The sequence below is a fragment of the Heterodontus francisci genome, chromosome 30 (assembly GCF_036365525.1).
Source record: "Heterodontus francisci isolate sHetFra1 chromosome 30, sHetFra1.hap1, whole genome shotgun sequence".
Lineage (NCBI taxonomy): Eukaryota > Metazoa > Chordata > Chondrichthyes > Heterodontiformes > Heterodontidae > Heterodontus > Heterodontus francisci.
Window position 1 is genome coordinate 33373376 of NC_090400.1, and position 26136 is coordinate 33399511.

At 41.2% G+C, this 26136-nt stretch overlaps 1 protein-coding gene across 3 annotated transcripts in view; it reads left to right on the forward strand.

Annotated features, from left to right (window-relative positions):
• The window catches only part of dhrs11a (dehydrogenase/reductase 11a), a 137198-nt gene that overhangs the window by 48222 nt on the left and 62840 nt on the right, over positions 1-26136 (forward strand). For all 3 annotated transcript variants that reach the window (XM_068010331.1, XM_068010332.1, XM_068010330.1), the window contains exons 2-3: positions 3836-4045; positions 20310-20404. In XM_068010331.1, the coding sequence (XP_067866432.1) occupies positions 3836-4045; positions 20310-20404 (305 nt within the window). The remainder of the gene's footprint in view (positions 1-3835; positions 4046-20309; positions 20405-26136) is intronic.

A 26136-nucleotide genomic window follows, 5' to 3' on the forward strand; every position in this document is an offset into this window, starting at 1 on the left:
CAAAGGTTATTGGGGGTAGATGGGAGTGGATTTCAAGACCCACAGATCAGCCATGATCTTATTGAATGGTGGAGCAGGCTCGAGGGGCCAAATGGCAGCCTTCTCCTAATTCGTATGTTTGTATAAGCAAACATAATTGGAACTAGTAAAAATATGGTGGATCAGCTTGGATTCCATATAATTGACTCTCAAAACCCTAATATGGCAAGGCTATGTCACATGAGTGAAAGATTGGCAGAACCCGTAGCCAATGGTTTAAGATACTATATTTGTAACTTCTGTCTCTTCTCTTTATATCACCTTTTCTTAGCCACATTCTTATACCTCATGCATCCAGGTTGAGTATGAATACTTTAGCATGACTTATTGGCCCTTTCATTCCCACCTTCATTTGACTGATTTCTGTCTCTGCCTTCCAAAATTTGCAACCTCAAACTGTCAGTTACTTATTGATATTTTAATAAGGCCACTGATTTGTGGTTTTCACAGAAAAGTAGATGAAATTACAAGATTACAAAGCACAGCAAAACTCCTCGAATTTCGTGTATTTTAAAAACAGGATTTGACTTATTCAGTCATCATAAATCAGTGGCCTATATCCAACCAAGTAAAGAACCCTCTGGCAGTAAATTCTTAAGTCGGTCTTCACCGTTTTACATTTATTACATTCCTGCTGAAGTTTTGTTCCTTTTATGGGTTTGAGGTGAGCTCTCCTTAGCCAAGGCATGGGTCCACACTTGCAGCCTACTTTTGCCTCACTCCCTCCATGGTGTCTGTGTTCACATTTAAACTGCATAGATCCAAGCTATGATTCTCCTCTAAAGAAAAGCATGGGTGGTGAGGTCAGGATATGTCATTTCATGGAGTTTGGATGACCTTGAAACATCGTTAATTTGGTTGAACCCCTTTGATGTCTTGTTTCACACACTAGCTTAGTTGATGCCTTAAATTTAAACTGCGCTGGATATTTTTAAGCCTAATCTTTGGCCATTATTAGGTCCTTTCCCCTTTTGTGCTTTGTACGATTTCCATTTTTTCCCCGTTTTCCGGTCCCCAACAGACTCTGTGACTCCTGTGCTTGAGTCAGATATCACAGCAGTAAGAATCTGAATTTGTGGGATGTCTCCAGTCTCAGGCCATGTAATCTTCTTGTGCTGCATGGCACACAATGTTGGATAAATGATCTGCTTGGTGCCGGAAAGGACCTGCTGTGTTGCTCTGTTTTAATTAATATTTCAGCAGCTGTTTAACAATAAATCTGCTTTATTATTGCTGGCTGGATCATGGGAGAATGACCCTAATGCATCATTCTTTGTGTTTACATTTGAGCAGTGCAGCCAGTGTTAGTGCAAGCTGGTTACAAACTAAATGTGACATTCAATGCATACAAAAGTTTGCTGTAATTGGGCAGCATGCAGTTGTGAAGTACTGGTGTCAGAATCCTAGCTTGCTTTACCGTAGTAGGCAAGCCCAAGAAACGCTGTCGTTACATCAGTCTTGTTTGTTCTGTTGGCTGTGTTATGTCACAATGTCATAATGAGGGACAGGCACTGCATCAAGTACAATGTATATATACTGGAGCAATGTAAACTGGTGGCAATCTGGAAAACTCAGTTGGGTTTTTTTTTTAACTGGTCTTGTCTGTTAGGTTTAAGTTGTTTTTTTCCCACCAACTGTATGAAACCCTTGTGTTGAAAACGAGCAGCAGGAACAATGTAAAAACAGCTTTTTAAAAATCGCGCAGGTTATGCGAGCACTGCATCACAAAAAAAGTTAATTTTTATCCTAGTTGAACTTCATGAAATGAAGGACTTCTAAAGGGACAGTTTGTGGGAGCAAGTAGAAACTGGTTTTGTAAAGCGATGAACGCCAATGCAAATTTTATCACTAGTTCAAGAACAAGTTTTAAGATGCCCCCCGTATAGAATACAGAAAATGACTGTTTTGAGGGCAGTATCGTGGTGCTCGTTCAAATCCTAAATAGTTGTATTTATATAGGTCTTTTACATTGAACAGTTGCAGATGCGATGAGTATACATGAATGAGAATATACACCATGAATGAGAATTGTATAAAATTCCAAATATCCTGTATTCTATACGGGGGGCATCTTAAAACTTGTTCTTGAACTAGTGATAAAATTTGCATTGGCGTTCATTGCTTTACAAAACCAGTTTCTACTTGCTTCCACAAACTGTTCCCTGATAGAAGTCCTTCATTTCATGAAGTTCAACTAGGATAAAAATTAACTCTTTTTGTGATGCAGTGCTCGCATAACCTGCACAGTTTTTTTTAAAGCTGTTTTATGCTTAATGAAGTTTGCTTAATACTGCTGAGGGGAATTTGGCGATGACGACTGTTATTGTTGACTTTTCTAACTCAAGCTGAAAACATTTGATCGAACGGTGGTGACGAGCAGAAACTGGTTTTGTCAAGAAATTAGTGCAGATGCAAATTCGCTTTGTTCCTGTGCATTGTCTAGATTACCTGCCTGTTCTATTTGAGTTCCATGTGTACCATTTAGTTTTTTTGTTTAAATAATGCTTGTTCAGGCATTTGGAGTTTGATCTGGCAAAGCTGTACAAAGGAGGTAACAAAACGGGCGTGATTTTGGTACAGATACACTTGCAGCTTCTTCACAGGCCAGAAAATAGGACAAAAAAAAATCTGGATTCTGACAGTTCTAATGGTCCAGGAAAACCTGTGAAAACCACAGGGTGTTTTCAGCCTCAGGACAGTTTCATTTTGCCTCCATGCTGCTGCCGTAGTGTTGCAGACAGCAGCTGAAAATGAATGCAAAATATGCTTTGACTTGATCTGCACAATGGGCCTTTGCCCTTGAGCTTGATTTCTTATGAACAAATCTAATGACAGTAATGAGAGTGAGAAAATTTGTGTTTTAACATGGTATCTGGTTTAGACCATTATTTTCCCCATCATATTTGTTAGGTAAAGGTACCATTTTCTTTAAAAGATATGCTGGAGCTAAATGGACTAAGTAGTTAGGTCTTCCTTATCCAAATATTTCTTTTTCTTTGGCCAATCTTCACTTGCCTGCTCTCCTAAGGATGCTTATTCTTTATTGTGGAACATTTCCACAGGCTTTGAATTCTCATCCATTACAAAACAAGTGCCATTTAGGCTTTCCTGAACCATTCTCTACTACTTTTGTCTTTTGATTGTTGTGCTCGTTGTGAGGACTGAGAGTGGTGGAGAATGGAACATATTTCCATTTTGGGCATTCAGTGGCAGAATCATGTAGCTGCTCAAATGTAAAGATTAAATGCAAAATAATGCTTCCTCTGTTGTACCAGCCCAAACATTTAGAAGTGTTACTGGATCATTGACATTTTTCATTTCCTAATAAAACTCCAGCTATCCTATAGCCTCCCTGAGTGAGATTGTTGAATTAGGAACAAATTCTTGCTGTAGGCCTTTGCTTGCTAAGAACTAGATTTAAGAGTGCCCAAACTCGTCTCATGTATGGCTCCAAAAAGCCAGCAGATGAGACTTTCACTTCATCAATCTGCAGTGGATTTGAATCTTGGAAATGCATTTTTTTTAAATTGTAAGTTTAATCAATCCTGTCCTGTGCGCTAATCTCTGAGTAAACAGTCAAGTTGAACTCTCCCTTCCCTGGTAAGTGTTGTAGCCACAATCTTCAATTACCTTAAAAGAGCATTTCTTTGTAGCTCTTGAGATTGTGAAATTATTAACTGGGAAATCAAATTTGAATACTTTGCTACTTTCATGAACATTTACAGCATTAAGTTTGGTGGGCAGGGGGGTAAACTTGATTTTTTTTTTCATAACCATTTCCTCTCTCTTCTTGCAGAAACTAGCAGCAGAATGCGAGAGTGCTGGCTATGTAGGCACCTTGGTCCCGTACAAGTGTGATGTAACCAGCGAGGAGGAGATCCTCTCTATGTTTTCCGCCATCAAGACACTGCACCAGGGCGTGGATGTGTGCATCAACAATGCAGGATTGGCCCACCCTGAGCCGCTGTTATCAGGGAGGACAGAGTTTTGGAGGAACATGATTGATGTGAGTGTTAATAAATGTGAAGGGTTGTAAAGGGACTTCCTTTGCACTGATAGGTTGTCAAGAGTAATGCTTCTGATGAAAGAGTATTTTTGCCGTGCTGCACTTTTGAAGTTCTCCTTGCCTCTGATCCCTGTTTATGATGGTCTTTTGCATTCAATGGCAGCCACCACTTTTCGCCACCCACGTTATGGCAGAGTCCTTCTTCCAATATAAATCATGGGTGTGACGGATGATAACTTGGTGATAGTGAGAATCAGCTGTTAGAGATGTATATGGAAAGGAGTTCTTCTTCAGTATTTCAAGTTACTCTATAGTAATATTTATAGGTTTTTATAAACTTAAAGGTGTGTGAATGGATCTCTTCTGTATTGGGGAGCAACTTTTGGGATTGCTCAGAGAGTAAATATTATCCAGCAAGAAACCAGAAATCTATACTTTGTGACCAAAATCTAACTTGTTCAGTAAGGTGGGATAAACGGTATAATTTACAGAAACATAAAAACTCAACCAGAAAGAACTTGGGATTGAATTTGTTCACAGTATCTGGTCAATAATTTGGTCTGATGTTTTTAACATCTGTATATGGATGAGAATGATCCAGTTGAGAAAGCTCTACAGATTCCAGTATGTACACTTACATTATCTAAATTGGACCATTCATCAGAGGTAGCTAATAGCATTACAACTCATGAATGTACCCTTCTTATATTGTCAGTGTCCTAAAATTTCTACCTTGTACAAAAATGATGGTTAGCTAAAGACCAGCTGGCCTGTTGAGCCTGTCCCGTATCATCATGTTGCACTGCCATGATTCCAATTCCACAACCTCCTTCACCCCTCACCCACACACCAGAGCCCCCACAGTCTCTTGAGAGAGGCAAAACCAAGGGCAAAAGCCCCAGTTCAGTTCAGGGAGGAGGAAAAGAATCTGTGAAATTTTCCTTTGACTTTCAGAAGCAAATAAAATAAGTTCATGCTTGATGCTGTGTACCTTTTTTGTAAGCTGTGATATTGCCCATAGTTAGGAGCTCAACCAGCTCCCTTTTGCACCCTTACAGTAAATCCATACTCACTACACTAGCTGGCATTTTGTTCCAGAGGTTGATGACCCTCTGGAAAAAGAAACACTTCCTGACACCTAACCTAGTTCTATGTTTAAGTAACTTAGGAATGACCAGAAGGCATGCATCCAAACTTATCCAACTCAAATGGCCTATTCAGGTAGACAGAGTCTAATTGTTTCATTATTTTAAAGACCTTAGTCAGTCTCCTTGTAGTTTAAGCATTTCTGAAGTAATAAAAAATAATTCTCTCTCAGCCTATAATCGTAACTGAAGGCCTCTCACCTACCATGTGAAGGAACCAAAAATGGATACAGTGCTCTAGATACGGCCTAGCCAATGTCTTATACAAGGACAGTGTGATACTTTTTGCTTTGTATTGGATGTCCCAGCAATATGTCCAAATACTCTGGTTTGTTATAAGTTTGCAGTACTGGTCATGAACCTTCAGAGATTCACGTGTTGTATTATCTATGTTTTTTTTCCAGCTTGATCTTTTTTTGAACCCTGCACAATGGACATTTGTTTGGCAATAGCTCTAGCCATATGCATAACACTACATTTCTCAAACTTAAATTATATGTTGTGACCAGGTGAGAAAGGGGTCTAGGGATTCCCTCTCAGCCTTTTGCCTGGTTTAGCTTTTAAAAATACCATGTTTTTAGCTGCCCTTCAGTGAACCCTTGTTCACTGCTCTCCAATTGTAAGGCAAAGAAATCAACCAGACAGGTTTTCTTAGATTTAAACAAGAAAGTTGGAAGCTTATTACCCTTAAAATTCTAATTCGCTTAAAACAAATACGCGACGCGACCACACTAGCACGAATATGCAATGAACACATGCAGATAGAGACAGCAAAGTAGAAAGAATGAAGGGGAAAAGTTTGAAGCAATAGCTAGGGTTTATTTACTGTCCTTTGAGTTCGGTGTAGTCTTTGCTGTTAAATCTTGACATTTCGTTGGGGCTCAGTGAGCACTTTCAAACTTGTTTCGATGTAGGAGTCTTCTCTCTTGAGCTTTAAGTGTCTTCAGTGAATCTGGAGATTTGTGTGAAGGAGAGCGCTAGCCTGGAGAGAAGCTCTCTTCTTCCAAGTTCAGTTGCAATCTGACCCAAACTGTTCTGTGAGCAGTTCAAAACCAAACCTGGGCCAGCAGGTTAGTCATGTGACTAGCTGTTTTAACAAACTCCTTTGTGGTTTTCCATCTTAACAGACATCCTAGAAAGCTGGCTTTCTTACATATTGTGTCTAGTGACCAAAATCCATATGTTAATTGGATCAGGGAGCTGTTCTATTGTCTCCAGGCACTGTCTCTTAGTATGCAAATGTTTTCCAGCCACTGCTGATCTCTTTTAATTAAGTCATCTCTTCCGTTCAGTAACAGTTTAAAATTAATGTCCATATGACAAAATTAATATGCTTCATTCTTGGCAGGTGGAGTCTTCATGACCTATATCTTTCAGATGTGTCCATTCCCCCATCGCTCACACATCTGATTGTAATTGCTTTTCCTCATCCAGGGTCCGAACGCTTGTATTTTTGTATCATTTGTGAACTTGTGGGCCATTCCCCAAATCATTTGTCTAAATCATGAATAAAGAATGCAAATAGCAACAGTCCCAAAATCAACTGCTGTGTATCTCCACGAGTAACATTTTTCAACCCAAGAAGTGCTTGCCAGTTCCACAGACTCCTATCTTAATTAGTAACCAATTGTGTGGCACCTTGCAAAAAGCTTCTTGGAGCCTATGATGGGAGTATGTTGGATGTGAAAGCTCACAGTTAAAGTCCCTCTATTGTGCTGCTGTATAAGTAGGTAATGGGTAGCAAAAGCCCATTCTGGAACATATGGGGCCATGGGATCTGCTTATGGGAGCAACTGATGGCACGGAACCTGGGAAGATACTTGCAGCAGACTCTAAATTTGTGACAGTGAGATTACGGACCCATAAGTCAATTTTGTTGAGTACAGAGACCCAGGAAAGGATTAGAGTGATGTGTATGTGAATCTTTGTGCAAGAGTTGACATGGGCCATGATGATCTGGATTAGCTGAATTTTATAAAGGATTGGGGGCAGAGAGGCTGCTGAGGAGAATGTTGGAGAATAGCAGTCCTTGAAGTGATGAAGGCATGGATTAATGCTTCAACAATGTTGAAGGAGCAGTAAGGCTGTAAGCAGAAAAAATAAAGGCAGATCATGTGATGGGATAAAGCTTGGGGCCTGACTTTAGAAATCACTTCTCCAAGGTTCCATTGGAATACGCTCATTTAGTGGTGCTTGATTGCACAACTTCAACCAATATTCTGATTATTATTTTTCCCCTGCCAAACCGTAAATCTGTATAAAATGGTGTATCTGTTTGAAATGGGCCTGGCCTGCTTGGAACTTCATTGTAAAGTTTGCTTACTGCTGTTTGAATGAAATGATTGCAATGGGATTTTATTTCTTGGCTGAGCACTCTTGTGTAACCTGAACCATCTTATACATTTGTATTAAGGCTCTAGGTTTGGACATTTATTTTAGTGTTAATTTTTTGCAAGTCATATTTGCCTACATTACCTACAATCTGCCAATGTTACAGCCAAGCATGGTGGGAGGATTGAGTTACCAGGGAATTCCTATTACTTTGCATTACTTGGAGGAGGAGAATAAATTCATGACCATCTTTAAGTCAAAAGGTACCTCAAACTTTGTATACAGTTTGGTTATCCCAAGTAGAGAAACTATGCCAGCTGTACTGGAGGACGTAGGTGAGGTTTTAAATGATTACTTTTCATCTGTGTTCACTATGGAGAAGGATAATGTAGATGTAGAGATCAGGGAGGGGGATTGTGATGTATTGAAGGGAGGAAGTATTAGCTGCTTTAGCGGGCTTAAAAGTAGATAAATACCCAGGCCCAGATGAGATGTATCCCAGGCTGTTATGTGAGGCAAGGGAGGAGGTAGATGGGGCTCTGACACAAATTTTCAAATCCTATATGACCACAGGAAAGATGCCAGAGGACTGGAGGAGAGCGAATGTGGTACCATTATTCAAGAAGGGTAGCAGGGATAAACCAGGTAATCACAGGCCAGTGAGTCTAACATCAGTGGTAGGGAAACTATTGGAAAAAATTCTGAGGGACAGGATTAATCTCCACTTGGAGAAGCAGGGATTAATCAAGGATAGTCAGCATGGCTTTGTTAGGGGGAGATCATGTCTAACAAACTTGATTGAATTTTTTGAGGAGGTAACTAGATGTGTAGATGAGGGTAAAGCAGTTGATGTAGTCTACATGGAATTCAGTAAGGCTTTTGATAAGGTCCCGCATGGGAGATTGGTTAAGAAGGTAAGAGCCCTTGGGATCCAGGGCAATTTGACAAATTGGATCCAAAACTTGCTTAGTGGCAGGAGACAGAGGGTGATGGTCGAGGAACGTGTGGAAACCTGCGACCAGTGGTGACCTGCAGGGATCGGTGCTGGGACCCTTCCTGTTTGTAGTGTACATTAATGATTTAGACGTGAATATAGGAGGTATTGTTGAGTGGAATGACTAAAATGATCTCTCGACACCTCAGGTCTGTGGTTCAAACGCCAATCAGTCTTTATTTTTACACCAGTGGGGAGACCATCTCAACTGGTCAAGCCAGGAGACTTCTCCACAGATGCAAAGCTTCATGCGATATTTATCCTTCGCGTTATATTGATTACAGTGCATTTCTTTAAACTTCTCCAATCACAGCTAAAGCACGTACACTTGGGCTCCGCCCATATTTCTAATATAGCTTTTTGACGGTGTACCTGTATCTTGCTGATACAGCAGTGACCGTTGCCCCACTAGGTCATTCTCAACATGTTTTTCCCCATCTACTTTTGCAACTCTGACCCTTGATTTTACCAGACAACCGTACATCATTCTCTGCCATTGTTCCCCTTATCCTTGCCATCTGTTTCCTTTGTGGTCAACCATTGTCTTAAGGTTCTTTTTGTTAGTGACTGTTAGTATCAGCAGTTATCAATCCTATAGTTAATCTTCTGATTCTTAGCAGCTTGGAACTTATAATGTTTAAAGGTCCCCCTTCAGTATGATCAGTAAGTTTGCAGATGACGCGTAAATTGGTGGTGTTGAAAATAGTGAGGAGGAAAGCCTTAGGTTACAGGACGATATAGATGGGCTGGTAAGATGGGTGGAGCAGTGGCAAATGGAATTTAATCCTAAAACATGTAAGGTGATGCATTTTGGGAGGACTAACAAGGCAAGGGGATATACAATGGATGGTAGGACCCTAGGAAGTACAGAGGGACGTTGGTGTACCTGTCCATCCATCACTGAAGGCAGCAGCACAGGTAGATAAGGTGGTTAGGAAGGCATATGGGACACTTTTATTAGCCGAGGCATCAAATATAAGAGCAGGGAGGTTATGATGGAGCTGTATAAAACGCTAGTTAGGCCACAGCTGGAGTACTGTGGGAACAGATTAAAGATAAGCTAACAGTTTATAAAGATAAGTAACAGGCAGAAACTGACAGGACAGCTGCAGCTAAACAGGCAGAAGCTGACAGGACAGCTGCAGCTGTCGGTTCAAGGAAGGGGTGGGGGAATGTGAAACTTGCTGCTACGAGCAGACCAATTAGACTCTGACACTACAAAAATTGCAGAAGTCTGCAGACCAATTAGGAACAAAGGGTGGGGTGGTGGGGGGGTGTTAAGGACGAGTATAAAGGAGGCTGGTTTTGGCGCGCAAAGGGCAGTTTGTTTTCGGCGCACAAAGTTCGGTCCGGTTTTCCCAAGCTGTAACGCAAAGTTCGGTTTGTTAACGTGGTTGAGCTGTTTGCTGTAGTGAAGACACTTCAAGCACTGGAGAAAACCTACATCAAGGAGAGGAAGTCAAGCTGTAAAAATTACTCACCTCAATAAAGTTTTGAAAGTTACCATCGAACTCTGACTGTCTCTGAAATTGACAAGATCTAACAAGTACTGTGTACAGTTCTGGGCACCACAGTATAGGAAAGATGTGATTGCACTGGACAGGGTGCAGAGGAGATTCACCAGGATGTTGCCTGGGCTGGAGCATTTCAGTTATGAAGAGACTGGATAGGCGAGGGTTTTTTTTTCCTTAGAGCAGAGAAGGCTGAGGGGGGGACCAGATTGAGGTATACAAAATTAAGGGGCATTGATAGGATAGATAGGAAGAAACTATTTCCCTTAGCGGAGGTGTCAATAACCAGGGGCATAGATTTAAAGTAAGGGGCAGGAGTTTGAGGGGATTTGAGGAAAAATGTTTTCACCCTGAGGGTGGTTGCAATCTGGAACACACTGCCTGAAGGGGTGATGGAGGCAGGAACCCTCTCAACATTTCAGAAGTATTTAGATGAGCACTTGAAACGCCATACCATACAAGGCTACAGGCCAAGTGCTGCAAGATGGGATTAGAGTAGATAGATGCATGATGGGCCGAAGGGCCTGTTTCTGTGCTGTATAACTCTGACTCTACTTGAGGATATCTGAAGAGACTTATCTTTGGCACCTCTGCTTCAACAGAGAGGCAGTGACTGAGCTGTGTCATCTGAACATTGATCTGCATACTACCTACACGAACCCTGACACTGCCCATAGTTGTGAAGGTTAGAACAGCCATAACATTTTTGTACTACAGAATACTTCTAGGCCAACGTACCAGACAGCCAATCGGCTGTACAGTTATGCATAAAGTAAGTAATCGATGCTGTGTTTGCCAGTGGCAATATCTTCATAACTGTCCTGATGGACTTCATCCTAGGGTGTTAAAAGAAGTGGTTAGATAGTTGATGCATTAGTTTTAATTTTCCAAAAATTCCCTAGATTTGGTGAAGGTTCCTTTAGATTGGAAAACAGCAAATGCAACTCCTTTAGTCGAAAAGGGAGGGAGACAGAAAGCCGGAAATTACAGACCAGTTATTTTGACATCTGTCTTAAGGAAAATGTTAAAAGGTATTATTAAAGATGTTATAGCAGGGCATTTAGAAAAATTCAAGGTAATCAGAAAGAGTCAACATGGTTTTGGGAAAGAGAAATCACATTTAACCAATTTATTGGAGTTCTTTGAGGGAGTTACATGTGCTATGGATAAAGGGGAACCGGTGAATTTATTGTACTGAGATTTCCGGAAGGCATTTGATAAGGTGCCACATCAAGGTGATTGCAGAAAATAAAAGCTCATGGTGTAGGGATTAACATATTGGCATGGATAGAAGATTGGTTAGCTAACAGGAAACAGAGAGTAGGCATATATGGGTCATTTTCTGGTTGGCAAGATGTAATGAGTGGTGTGCCACAGGGATCTGTGCTGGGGCCTCAACTTTTTACAATTTATATAAATGACTTAGAAGAAGGGACCGAAGATATGGGAGCTAAATTTGCTGATGACACAAAGATAGATAGGAAAGTAAGTTGTGAAGAGGACATAAGGAGGCTACAAAGGGATATAGATAGGTTAAGTGAGTGGGCAAAGACCTGGCAAATGGAGTATAATGTGGGAAAGTGGGAAATTGTCCACTTTGGCAGGAAGAATAAACAAGAAGCATATTATCTAAATGGTGAGAGATTGCAGAGCTCTGAAATGCAGAGGGATCTGGGTGTCCTAGTGCATGAATCGCAAAAGGTTAGTATGCAGGTACAGCACGTAATTAGGAAAGCTAATAGAATGTTATTGTTTATCACGAGGGGAATTGAATGCAAAAGTAGGGCGGTTATGCTTCAGCTATACAGGGCATTGGTGAGACCACATCTGGAGTACTGTGTACAGTATTTGTTTCCTTGTTTAAAGAAATTTGTAAATGCATTGGAGGCAGTACAGCGAAGGTTTACTAGACTAATACCTGGAATAGGTGAAATGTCTTATGAGGAATGATTGTACATGCTAGGCATGTATCTGCTGGAATTCAGAAGAGTAAGAGGTGACTTCATTGAAACATATAAGATCCTGAGGGCTCTTGACAGGGTGGATGTGGAAAGGATGTTTCCCCTTGTGGGAGAATCTTGAACTAGGGGTCACTGTTTAAAAATAAGGGGTCACCCATTTAAGACAGAGATGAGGAGAATTTTTTTCTGTCAGAGAGTTGTCAGTCTTGGGAATTCTCTCTCTCAAAAGGCGGTGGAATAATTTTAAGGCAGAGGTAGATAGATTCTTGATAAACAAGGGGGTAAAGGTTATCGGGGGTAGTTGGAAATGTGGAGTAATCAGTTCAGCCATGAACTTATTGAATGGTGGAGCAGGCTCGAGGGGTTGAGTGGCCTACTCCTGCTCCTAATTCGTATGTTCATATAACTTTATCCTATTGACTCATTGTTCTAACTCGCTGTCAACCAGCCCTGGGGCCTTACTTCCTATGTCTGTTTTCCATATGCGGGGAGCCCATACAAGTGAGAGGTGGGGGGGATACTAAGTTGGAAAATTTATCCAGACCAATTCCATTTCCATCAGCTGCACATATGCTATGGATGACATAGCCGTGATTTTCACAAACATGGAAAATTCGAGCTTTATTCCCATTTCTTCCACGGAGATTGGACCAAACTGGTTGAAAAGAACAGTTGATATAAGCTAACAAGCAGTTATTTCCTCACGTAGGGCTACGCATGTCTACATATCGGGCAGTGGCTCTTTCAATCTCTGGCTTTTAATGAGATATTTCACTTATGCCTGGTCTTAATTCAAATGGTTTCACTCCTCTAAGGCTATCAGCTCTTAAACCTATCATTTCTGTGTTTTGCAGGTTACTTTAAAAAAACACTAAAATTAATGTAGCAATTCTTGAATTAATGAAGGTTAATGCGAAGGTAAACTCCTGATGCTGAGCAGCTATAGTTGAGGGTTAGCCTTTCCACGGGATTGTTCTCCAGGTTGTGTAAAACTTTACTGTAGGATGCTGTGCTCCATACTTTTATTTTTAATTATATTTGTGTCATGCCAAGCAGTGCCAAAATATTCTTAAATAGGGCTGCTGCAGCTTTGTGACTGTCAGCAGCTTGTATTCCATTAGAATGCTGTATTGGAATAATGTGCATGGCTCCAGAATGCGCTGCTAATAAAGATCAGCTGTTGCTATGGATTCTTCAACTAAAAAGCACTAAATCGCATATTTTTGGCATTTCTGCTTTGCATGTTGACCTTGCTGTTCATATCCAATTTTTCCAGTTCAGTTTCTTCCAAGAGTCAGCATTCTGCGGACAGTAGTCCCAGTGTTGTAACTGCATAGCAAAATTCTGAGTTTTCTCTTATTTGACGTACCAAGTGTATGTAATTTAATCAATGGAAGCTTTTGAAAAGTACTGGCTGATTTGGGAGAGGTGGTAGAGAGAGGAGAAAACAGCTTTCTGAAATTCTGCTTTTTGTTTCCCTGTCTTAGTTAAATCAGCACTAAGTAATGAAATGCTTTGAAATGCAGCAAGGCTTTTCAATGAATGAGTGGGGGTTGCATGCATGATCTCGGCAGAGGAGATGCTGAAAAAACAAACAAATTGGATGTCCTTTGAGTGAGGGAATATCTGTCTTGGGTTCATATACTTCTTGCTATCTTGGAGTGGTTGTTCACATTTGTCTGGAATATGTACAGCAATCTATGAAAAATCCTTATTAGAAAAACACAGTGCAAACAAATCGGACCAAAAGATAATGATCCTGATTTATTGAACCCAACTACACAACAAAATGTTCTGGATTTATGCATAAAACTAGGGAAAGATTCAAAGATAATGTACTGAAACCAACCACAGGCATAATAATGCTTTCTGTTAAGATATTTTAAACTTTATTCCAATTTAATGTTTGGAATTCCCATGATGCAGTTTTTTTCTACCTTTTTTATCCAATGTCTATTAGAAGTGGTGTTTCTAGTCTGACTAGATTTTGATACCTCATTAGTTGAGCCTGAAGGAACTGAAAATCTATTCTAGAAAAAAAGTTTATTCTGTTCTGAAATCAAACTGTCATTTCCTACAGACAGAAGAGGGTAAAATCCATGTGCAGAGTAACATGTTAAGAGAAATGCACAAAATTAAAACAGTTCAGTAAATTGCACAAGAATGTAAAGAGCTTATTGTAATGTGTCAAGGTATTTTATGCTTTAAAAACTAGTAACTTCAATGTGTTACTTTTTATTTTTCACCTTTTCAAGCTCGCCATTCAAATTGTATTTTCCAGTGCCATAAAATGGAAGGAGCCTCTTAAATAACATTGTGTTTTGATCCTCGTGGAGACCACCAACTGACACCAATTTTAAAAAAAAACAAAAACCAAATGGGCAAGATTTCACTTTTATAAATTTTGCTTTAACACTTAAACCAATTCAACATAAATTAAACATGAACTAACAGTTACATCACAACCGATGTATGTATATCTTAAAGGTTACATGTTAGCAAAGGCAACAAAGATAGTCCTTGCTAATCCTCTGAGCAGGCTTATCAACAAGATGGTGCTGAACAGTTCCATGGTGCTGAACAGTTCCACAGTACAACAAAATCAGGAACTTCCTCTGGTAACTTTCCAAATCCTATCCTCCAGGATGCAGATATGGAAGTAATGAGGTCCCGTCTATAGCAAGCAATGCAATCTTCCCTTTAACGGTTCAGTCTTGTTGCCTTCGAGCAGCCTCAGACTTGCCAACAACAGTCCTGATAATGTGGTTCAGCTGATAACTTTTTAAGTCACTTGAAGACAGCTGCCATAAGCCATTCACCATTGGTCAGCCCTCAGTCCAGGCTCCTCTGCCTGAAGTCCAAACAACTATTCCAGCCTACTACTTTTGTAGTCCGTTTCAATTCCAAGCAGTTTCTCTGGAAGCACAAAAATCTGCAGCACTCAACTTGTCTCTGTAAACAACAACTGGCTGTTTTTTTTTTCCTTCCACTGCAGAGCTGCTCTTGTAAAACTGAAACCTAAGCTCTAATCTCGTGTCTTTTTAAAAAAAAAATCTGTTTAACCTGGTTCTGACCTCCCAGAACATTGAGACTTTTAGTTTAATTTTCAAATCTGGGTCTGTTTCAAAAAAAGTACACCTTGAATCCAAATTCATAGCATTCAACAGGTCAGCTGCACAAACAAAGTCTGCACATGAGGATTCCATCACACTAGTATGATTTAAAACTTTGCACTATGCCGTGTTGTTACACATGGGGAGTCGAGACTAAGGATAGTCTTCAGTTTATATCTGTTTATTTCTTTTGATAAACGCTATGCTGTACAAAGGTCCATGTCACCGTAATGGCAGGAGTAAATCATTGGAGATTGTGCTACATCACTGTGCCAGAGACCTCTGAGAATCCCCACCACTAATTTGACTAATACCAATACTGTATGAAGGAGATGCTTATTACACAGATAAGGTTAAGTAAGTGGCTGTCAGATGTGTTCTTTTTGCAGAGTTCTAAGTGTTTTAATTTTCTATCTTTTTTGTTTTGATATGTCTTCAGCCTTTGTCATGGATGACCACACCTGCCTCCTCCAACACCTCTCCACTATCCACCAGCTGGGTGGGACAGCACTTGCCTGGTTCCATTCTTATTTATCCAGTCATTGCCAAAGAATCCATGCAATGGCTTCTCCCAGTTCCGACACCGTTACCTTTGGTGACACCCAAGATCTATCCTTGACCCCCTCCTATTTCTCATCTATATGCAGCCCCTTGGTGACATCATCCATAAACACATCAGTTTCCATATGTATACTGACCACAACCAGCTCTACCTCTCTCAACTGTATCTAAGTTGTCAAACTGCTTGTCTGACATCCAGTACCAGCTGAGCAGGGAATTTCCTCCAAATAAATATTGGAAAGACCAAAGCCATTGTTTTCAGTCCCCACCACAGACTCAGTCCCTCTCCTGGGCAACTGTCTAAGGCTGCACCAAACTGTTCACAACTTTGGTGTCATATTTGGCCCTGAGATGAGCTTCTGACCACATATCCATGCCATCATTATGGACTGCTCTATTTCCACCTCTGCAACATTGCCTGATTTTTGCCCCTGTCTCAGCTCATCATCTGCTGAAGCCCTTATCCAAGCCTTTGTTATCTCTAACCTTGATTATTTCAATGCACTCCTGACCGCCTTCCCATGTGCTACCCTCGGTAAACTTTGACATCATCCAAAACTCTGCTGCCCATGTCCTAACTTGCAGCAAATTCCTATGCTCACATGCCTAAATTGGCTCCCGGTTAAGCAACGTCAGTTTAAAATTCTCACTCTTGTTTTCAAATCCCTCCATGATGTACTCCTTTCCTAACTCTGTAATCTCCTCCAGCCCCACAACCCTCCGATATCTGCACCCACCTCTAATTCTGGTCTATTGAGCATCCTGGATTTTAATTGCTCAACTATTGGCAGCCAAGCCTGCAACTGCCAAGGCTCTAAGCACTGGAGTTCCCTCTACCCCTCTGCCTCTCTATCTCTCCTTCCTCCTTTAAGAAGCTACTTAAAAGCTACCTATTGAACCAAGCTTTGTCATCTACCCTTATATATCCTTTCATGACTTGGTGTCAGATTTTATTGCATAATGCTCCTGTGAAGCACCTTGGGCTGTTTTACTATGTTAAAGATCCTATGTAAATACAGGTGGTTGTTTTGTATGGTGACCCATTGTGTGAATAGTCAGCAATTAAAATGAAGCCTGTCGAAGCATTAGGCCACAGTGTCATGCTGCTGGAAACCATAGGTCACTAAAATGTTATGAAAACTAGAAAATGTACTAACTATATCTTGCACTTGCACACTCATTCTCACTTGCGCTCCATCTTTCAGTCACATTCATAGTCATTACTGCACAGAAGGAGACCATTTGGCCCATCAAGTCCATGCCGGCTCTCTGTAGAGCAATCCAGTTAGTTCCACCCGCTCTATCCCTGTAGCCCTGCAAGCTTATGTCCTGTGAGTGCCCATCCAGTTTCCTTTTGAGATCATTCATTGTCTCTGCTTCCACCACCCTTGTAGGCAGCAAGTTGCAACTCATTACCACTCGCCTTGTAAAAAAAAAAAAATGTTCTTCCTCACATCTCCCTGCAGGACTTGCCCAGACCTTAAATCTGTGTCCTCCTGTTATTGTAGCACCAGCTAATGGAAAGAACTTTGCTTTGTCTACCTTATCCAAACCTGTCATAATCTTGTACACCTCTATCAAATCTCCCTCAATCCCCTTTGCTCCAAGGAGAATAACTCCAGCTTCTCCAACCTCACCTTGTAACTAAAATCCCTCATCACTGGAACCACTCAAGTAAATCTGCTCTGCACCCTCCCAAGGACCCTCACATTCTTCCTGAAGCGTGGTGACCAGGACTGGATGTAATACTGTAGTAGTGACCTCACTAGTCATGTACATGTACTGAATAAAATATTCTGTGCATGGAATATTATTTGTTTGGCAGCAGCGGGAGTTGAGCATGCATTGGCAATGGGACTGTTTTTCTTTTTCCCCCCCTGTTCTATTGAACCTGTTGCATCCTCACTTACCTCCTTCTAATGTGCTGATTTTTGCCCAATGAAACCACTGCAAGTTACAAGTCATGATGGAACCAAATTTTTTTTACATCCTTTTAGCAACAATTAGTAACAGTGTTAGCACACGCAGGTCTGTTATAGCATTGTTTTGTCAAACAATCAACTTGACAGCAACACCAGGGAGAAATTATTCCAACAGAAGTTGAGGGTACGGAATATTCCTGTAATAGCTTTAAAAGAAAAGCCAAGAATTGAAAGTGGCGTAACTCCATGTTAGTGGTTTACATGATATCTGAAAACCACATCCAGTTTCTGGATGCTGGGCTGTGGGCAGCACTTCCAATTTACAGCATCACTGGAGTGGAATTTTCAAACATTGCAGCAGGCAGTGTTTCTCTCACAATTTGCTTCCATTCTGATCATGTCCATCTATCAATCTTAAGAAATAAAACATGGTACCCCTGGAGTGATTGAGACACAGTGTTACATGTATAGATGATGCACTTCATGAAATCGTAGAATATATGATAGTTCAATAAGAATACATTTCCCCTTTAGTAGCTTTATGCCTATTTGTTCATTGACCTTTAGACATTCAACAGTTTGTGTTTGTCTCGCATCAAAATCCAGAGGCATGAAAACCTCAGAATGGAAATTGAATAGGGGCAATAAAGTTTCGATTCAGAACGATTATATTGTGCAATTTGAGCAGAGAATATTCATTTAACAGGAAGCTGGAGCTTGAATTCTTTAACTGGGATTAATACAGTATGAACAGATTGAAAATTTGTTTGGATTTAATTCCTGTTGAGTGAACAGTGACTGACTGGTGTGCACTTAAGCAAAATTGTTTGAATTTCTACAGCAGATGCCTGTTGCCTTGGTTTCAGTGTACAGTGAAGCTGTGCCAGTTATAAGAAGCAACATTATGCAATTCAGTTGTGGTGCTGTAATATTGCAGAAACAAATGACCTTTCACTTGAAACATTTAAAGAAACTGCACTCAGGGCATTTTCATGACGGGTCATGAAAACTGTCATATGGCTCCAGGCATTGGAGAATTTTCCACTTATCGTCATTGCGACATTATACTCGGGCTCCTTGGTGCCATACTCGGTCAATTGCTGCCTTGGTATTGAGCAATGTCATTCTTGCATTATCCTTGGAATTCAGCTCTTTTGTTTGGACCAAGGCTTTAATTAGATCTGTAACTGAATGACCGAAGAAAGCCTAAACTGAGCAACGTGAGCAGGTGATTAGACTCTGCAAGGACTGTGCAGCAGTCATTTCTGCCAATATGGTCATGGACCGATTGTATTTATGACAGATTGGTGAGGACAAAGGTCAAGTAGGTTAATCCCTTTTGTTGCTTCTCTCACCATCTGCTAGAACCCTAATCTGGCAGCAAGTGTCCTTCAAGACTCAACCAGCTCACTCCGTAATGGTGCTACCAAACCACCTTTTGGTGAGGAACTTTGAAGCCAGTCACCCCGAGAATATTCTGTACATAATGTTATATAGTGCTTGCAGCATGGAAACAGGACATTCGGCCCAATTGCTCCATGCCTGTGTTTATGGTCTGCACGAGCTTCTTCACACTCATCTTCCTCTAATCCCATCAACATCCTTCTGTTACTTTCTCTCTCGTTTGTTTATCTAGCTTGTCCTTAAATGCATCTATGCTAGTTGCCTTAATTGCTCAATGTGGTAAGGAGCCTCACATTTTTACCACACTATGGGTAAACAGATTTTTCCTGAATTGGATTTAGTAGTGACTATCTTTGTATTTATGGCTCCGAGTTCTGATCTCCCCTCCAAGTGGAAACAAGATTCCCAACCTATTCAATCTTGTCTGATCAACGTAACCTCTCAGTTCTGATATCATTCTGGTAAAAACACTTTCTCCAGTACCTTGATATTCTCCTTATACTATGAAGACCAAGAACTATTTGCAGTATTCCAACTGTGGATTACAAGTTTCACCTAACTTCTCTGCTTTTCAATTCTTTCTTGAAATGAACCTTAGTGCTTTGTTTGCTTTTTTAAAAAATATAGCTTTGTTAACCCATTACTTTTAGTGATTTGTACCTTTGCCCTCAGTGCTTCTTCCAAATGGTACTCAATGTGGAAAAGTACTGATTCACCAGCTGAGGGGGGAGGGGGGGGGGGGGGGGGGCTGAAGGTGGTAATCAGCAGGAAGCGGTTTCCTCACTCATGCTTGACGTAAAGCCATGATACTTCATGGTTCCAGAGTCAATGTTGATGATTTCCAGGACCACTGTGTCCCAAACTATATACTGCTGTACCCCACCTCTGGTGGGTCTGTCCTTTCGGCGAAATTGGGATATACACAGGGGTCGTGATGGAGGAGTCTGGGACACTGGCTGAAAGGTATGATTCTGAGAGTATTATGATGTCAGGCTGTTGCTTGACTAGTCTGTGGAGCAGCTCCTCCTACGTTTTTTTTTTAAAACAGGGGCAGTAAACCGGTAGGTGGCAGCTTGTTACATACCATGCCCAGGTAGGATCTCAATACTAGTGCTAATGTTTCTATTGACGGTAGTACTCAATGTATTCTGCTTTAAAAATAATCAGCTGCTATACAATGAATAAAGCTTTGGGACGTATCCAAGTTTTATTGGATGACTAAATTATGACAGTGGTAGATTTTATCCAAGAATCTTCAAATGTGAACCTGCAGAGGATCATCTGTAAGGGTAATGAACTCGTGTCTCCAATCTTTGTTTCAGGTTAATGTGATGGCGATGTGTATCTGTACCCGAGAGGCCTACCAGTCAATGAAAGAGCGGAATATTGATGATGGACACATTATTAACATCAATAGGTAAGAGAGTTGAATTGTTGCCTTGCATGGGAAATCATCTTTCTTCATCTCCCTCTTATTCCATAACAGCCTCTCATCGTGGTGCTTGTTTTAAAGATGAAATGCACTTTCTGGTTGTGTGCAGCCTCAGTGATAAGCAGCCCAAAATCAAACCTTCAGCATTAAAGCAATGCTGGGCAAAATTACTCCTTTCCAGAATATGAAGCCCTTTTCCAGAATATCTTGATTCAGTGAATGTGATATCAGATTAAATGAATTATAGGTAAAGTAATGTTATTCCAAATGCCTCTTGATTGAATCCTGGAACAGTGCGACATTCAGAACTTCATTATTTTTATTGTAATCTGATGATTTCAGAACTGTCTTTTCATGTTTATTAGATGAAGGCATAGTGCTGTCAAACTTTGTCATTAAATATGCATGTTCTCTAGTTGCAAGATTTTTTAAATGAGTATGCTATCTAAGACAAGCAAATGGCACCTGATGCTCAGTGCTGTTTACTTAATAGGTGGTTTTATTGGTGAATACTTGTATAAAAGTTAAAAAGGAACAAGAATGTCAAATGCTGCATTATATATAATGCTGAGAGTACACTCTAGGTCTCAATAAATTGAAGTGAGGATGATTTAAGTAGGGAAGGGATACGATGTTTGTGATCGGCTCAGAAGGGATAGTACAGCACAGCCTAAAACAGCCCCGATTTAAATGTTGCCCCTGTCCATGGCTGTATAATCATTTTAAATCATTTATCTCAGTGCTTTCTGGCACTAGCTCACTGCTGGACAGCAGCTTTCCAGTGGGGGTTGAAGTGGGAATAACACCTCATGGCATCTTTAATAGCGACTGGATTAAGTGGAAGCAGCTAATGAGAAATGTCTTTTTTACCCTGGTAAAATTGCTTCTCAACAAACTTCTATTTAATGGTGACATATTTATCGAAATGAGTAGAGCTGGAAACTTGCATTTTAAATAAAAAATGTAAAATCCTGACCCGCTCCCATCATTACTATTTTACCTTTGCCTTAAAAATCAGTATGAGTAGAGGACTTAGTATTCTTGTGGCAGAAACCAGGCAGTTAAGCAATTAGAATACCACATGTAGCATACTGTGGAATCGTGTAACATTTAGTGCCCAGAAATATTGGTGCCAAATTGATAGGTTAGCGTTTGAATTGAGTTTATAAAAATAGCCAACAGGCAGCCAAAAGTCTGAAATTTAAAAGATCATCCAGCGATAGAGCATGGCTACCCGATCTGAACCCGACGGGACTCGACGACGTGTGTCAGGTTTGGGTCGGGTTGCTCTTCCGGGTCCGGCATTTCGGCCGGGTCGAACACACTATCACCGCCTCCAGTACGTGGCTCCAATATTAATGTACTTTTTAAACAACCTTTCAAGTCCAGTTACAGTTTTTTAAGCTTGTGCATATAAGGGGCGGCGCAGTGGTTAGCACCGCAGCCTCACAGCTCCAGCGACCCGGGTTCAATTCCGGGTACTGTCTGTGTGGAGTTTGCAAGTTCTCCCTGTGTCTGCGTGGGTTTCCTCCGGGTGCTCCGGTTTCCTCCCACATGCCAAAGACTTGCAGGTTGATAGGTAAATTGGCCATTATAAATTACCCCTAGGATAGGTAGGTGGTAGGGAAATATAGGGACTGGTGGGGATGTGGTAGGAATATGGAATTAGTATAGGATTAGTATAAATGGGTGGTTGATGGTCGGCACAGACTCGGTGGGCTGAAGGGCCTGTATCTCTAAAAATAAAAAAAAAAACAAAGTGAAAAACAGAAGCTAGGTTACCTGATGGTGGGGTCGGGCGTGGGAAAAAATGAAAGGACTCTGGCTGGGTTGGGTTTCATTTGCAGACCCGAGCTGGCCTTTATCCAACGAAATATGGAACACAAGTTTGCCACACTTCCTATCAGAACCCCAGCTGTCTTTACCAATCGTCTGGAGACTGTCCAATCTGACTGAGGAAATGCCAAAAGAATCTCTAATCAAATCTGCACAAACTTGCCTTGCTGCCACTGTTGTGTTGCAAATTCCACGTTGTTTTGCAAGATATCTGCAAGGTGTTGCTGTATTATGGTTTACTTGAGCTTTGTCTGGTGCTGTTGGTTATAAAACTTTAAACGTCTGCAAAAGCAAGAATTTTGGGCTCCTTCAAAGTTGTATGTCTATTGTGCAGCAAATAGCTTTTTCCTTTTTATTTCTCCCCTTTAAAACCATTTAGAAACACAGTTGAATATTACAGGAAAATAGCTTGTCAGAAGATGCTTGCTGACCAGCTGGTTTAGTTTTTAAATGTAAACGCTGCAATACTCATTTGCACACCTTGCATTCCATGGAATAAAGCATGTTTATGCATCTGACTGACTTGTTTAGGTATGTATATTTCTCTAGGTCCTGTCAAGCTTTATTTAGCACTTTACGTGCTATAGTAGACCTGATGCCATCTCTTCTCCCCTCTTCTGCCATTTTAATATGAGTGGCCACCGAGTAATCCCAAGCTGAGCCACCCATTTCTATGCTGCTACAAAGTATGCAGTAACCACCCTCACTGAGGGGTTAGGATTTTGCAGTTTCCAATTTTTCTTGGACCTTCTGAACAGGCAGCTAAGCTAACTGTCCTAAGTCAATAGGGTTCTCCTTTAAATATGCAGGTCAGGGTCCAATGATGTTAGTCCCCCTCCCCTCCCCTCTGACCCTGCCCCAGCTGCAGTTTTAGCTTCAGCCGAAGTGGAGAAGCTGCACGAGCTTCCCTAATCAGGCTGAACCAGGTCAGAAGAGACTGGCAATGTGAAGAGGTTCTGACAGACTTGGGCCTCCTTCAGCCCTAGATCCCTCTTGAGATATCTGCGCTCCTCCAACTCTGCCCTCTTGGCAACCATGATTTCATTTCCTCCACTATTGGCAGCTTTCAAGTGCCACATTCCTAAGACTGAAATTCCCTCTCCTAAGCTCCTTTGTCTCTCCTTCCTCCTTTTAAGACGGTCCTTTAAAAACTGTGTTCTCGCACCGACACTGTTTGGGATCATCTTCTCCTTGCTGCTCTCACATGCGTTTAAGTCTTCAGAAGAAGGAATTTTCCTCCACACAAGATCAGGTGGCAGGCTGTTCAACCTTGCCTGTCTAAGAGCGAAGACCAAAGTATGGAAAGTCCTCATCAGCGAACTCTTCTTTGCTGACGATGCTGCATTAACATCTCCCACTGAAGAGTGTCTGCAGAGACTCATCGACCGGATTGCGGCTGACTGCAACGAATTTGGCCTAAGCATCAGCCTCAAGAAAACAAACATTATGGGACAGGACGTCAGAAATGCTCCATCCATCAATATCGGTGACCACGCTCTGGAAGTAGTTCAAGAGTTCACCTACCTAGGCTCAACTATCACCAGTAACCTGTCTCTCGATGCAGAAATCAGCAAGCGCATGGGAAAGGCATCCACTGCTATGTCCAGATTGGCCAAGAGAGTGTGGGAAAATGGCGCACTGACATGGAACACAAAAGTCCGAGTGGATCAAGCCTGTGTCCTCAGTACCTTGCTCTACGGCAGCGAGGTCTGGACAACGTATATCAGCCAAGAGCGAATTCTCAATTCATTCCATCTTGGCTGCTTCCAGAGAATCCTTGGCATCAGGTGGCAGGACCGTATCTCCAACACAGAAGTCCTCGAGGCCGCCAACATCCCAGAATATACACCCTACTGAGCCAGCGGCGCTTGTGATGGCCGGCCATGTGAGCCGCATGGAAGATGGCAGGATCCCCAAGGACACATTGTACAGCGAGCTCGTCACTGGTATCAGACCCACTGGCCGTCCATGTCTCCGTTTTAAAAATGTTTGCAGACGCAACATGAAGTCCTGTGACATTGATCACAAGTCGTGGGAGTCAGTTGCCAGTGATCGCCAGAGCTGGCGGGCAGCCATAAAGGCAGGGCTAAAGTGTGGCGAGTCGAAGAGACTTAGCAGTTGGCAGGAAAAAAGACAGAAGCGCAAGGGGAGAGCCAACTGTGTAACAGCCCCAACAACCAATTTTATCTGCAGCACCTGTGGATGAGTCTGTCACTCTAGAAATGGCCTTTATAGCCACTCCAGGCGCTGCTTCACAAACCACTGACCACCTCCAGGCGCTTACCCATTGTCTCTCAAGACAAGGAGGCCAAAGAAGAAAAACATCTCTGACCAAGTCTTTGACTCAATGTTAAATTGTGTTTGATTACGCTCTTGTGAAGCGACTTGAGACGTTTTACTACATTAAAGGTGCTGGATAAATACAAATTGTTCTTGTTGCTGCATTCATTATAGAGAGAAAAAAGGATTTAGATGGTTGAATGTGAAGGCACCCAGCTGGTGGAGTGAAACAACAAAATTACAATCAATTCACCCCTCCCAACTATATTTTAAGAAAAGCCCCCTTAACCTGCATTTGTGAAAGATAATCGGGACTTCTTGATGTTGACTCAAAGCAATTCACTGAGTTATTGGTTTATTATTAATTGGACTGCAGGTCTCTATGTTTAAAGATGTGAACATTTTGTGGCAATGGAGCACTGCAAGTATTTCTTTTTGACCGTCAAAGACGATTGTGTATGCACCTAATGCACCCGGATGGTGATTTACTGTGGAAGGTATTTCCAAAACCTGTGGCTATGAGCAGTAAAATGAAATGGTTTTGCCTAATGGGGAAAGTCAGCTGCTGTTCAAGTCTCAAGGTGCTGTTTGTTTTAAAGTCTGACGTTGCACAATTGCAAGGAGCACAAGTCCATGCTTGTCATTGTTGTGAATAATTACTTTGATCAATTTCATAACAGATTTTTGAACAGGTTTTGTTACTTTTTAACTGAGTTAATGGAGTCATCTTGAAATCTTGTTTTTCTTTTTCGTGATGTATTGTGAACTGCCTCTTCCCCCCCCCCCCCCCCCTCCAACATTTTTGCATTGTTTATGCATCAAATTTGTCCTGATGTAATGAGGTGTATTACAGTGAGAGACTGAGTTCCACCTGTGTCTAGGATGAGCCATGTCTCCTTTTTTTGGTGTATTTAAATGAACTCAAGAACAACCAGAGGCTATTCGTGTACAAATCTGTGACCCTAAAACCTGCCAGTCCAATTATGGACTCTGGCAAGAGGAGCTGGATCTGTGTGTCAAAATGGGACTGTCATTTGTTTTTTAAAAGCAATCTTTCCTCTAAATAAGTCTAAAGTAATTTTGAGGTATATTGCAGTTTAAAGATTTATATTGCTTGAGCACTAATAAAACTCCCACTTTTATGTCCACCAAATGTTTAAATGGTACTTCCTGTGAGGAAATAACCCATTGAGATGTTTGTATGGAATAGTGCTAACATTTAGTGCCCAGAAATATTGGTGCCAAATTGATTGATTGTTCAGCATTTGAATTGAGTTTATAAAAATAGCAGACAGGCAGCCAAAGGTCTGCAATTGAAAGGATCATCCCGCGATTTAACTCTGGAAATACGGAACACAGGTTTTCCACGCTTCCTATAGAACTCCAGCCGTCTTTTATCAATCTCTGGAGATTGTCCAATCTGACTGAGAAAATGCCAAAAGAATCTCGAATCAAATCTGCACAAACTTGCCTTGCTGCGACTGTTGTGTTGCAAATTCCGCTTTGTTTGCTGCTGTTGGTTATAAAACTTTAAACGTCTGCAAAAGCAAGAATTTTGGGCTCCTTCAAAGATGTGTCTATCGTGCAGCAAATAGCTTTTT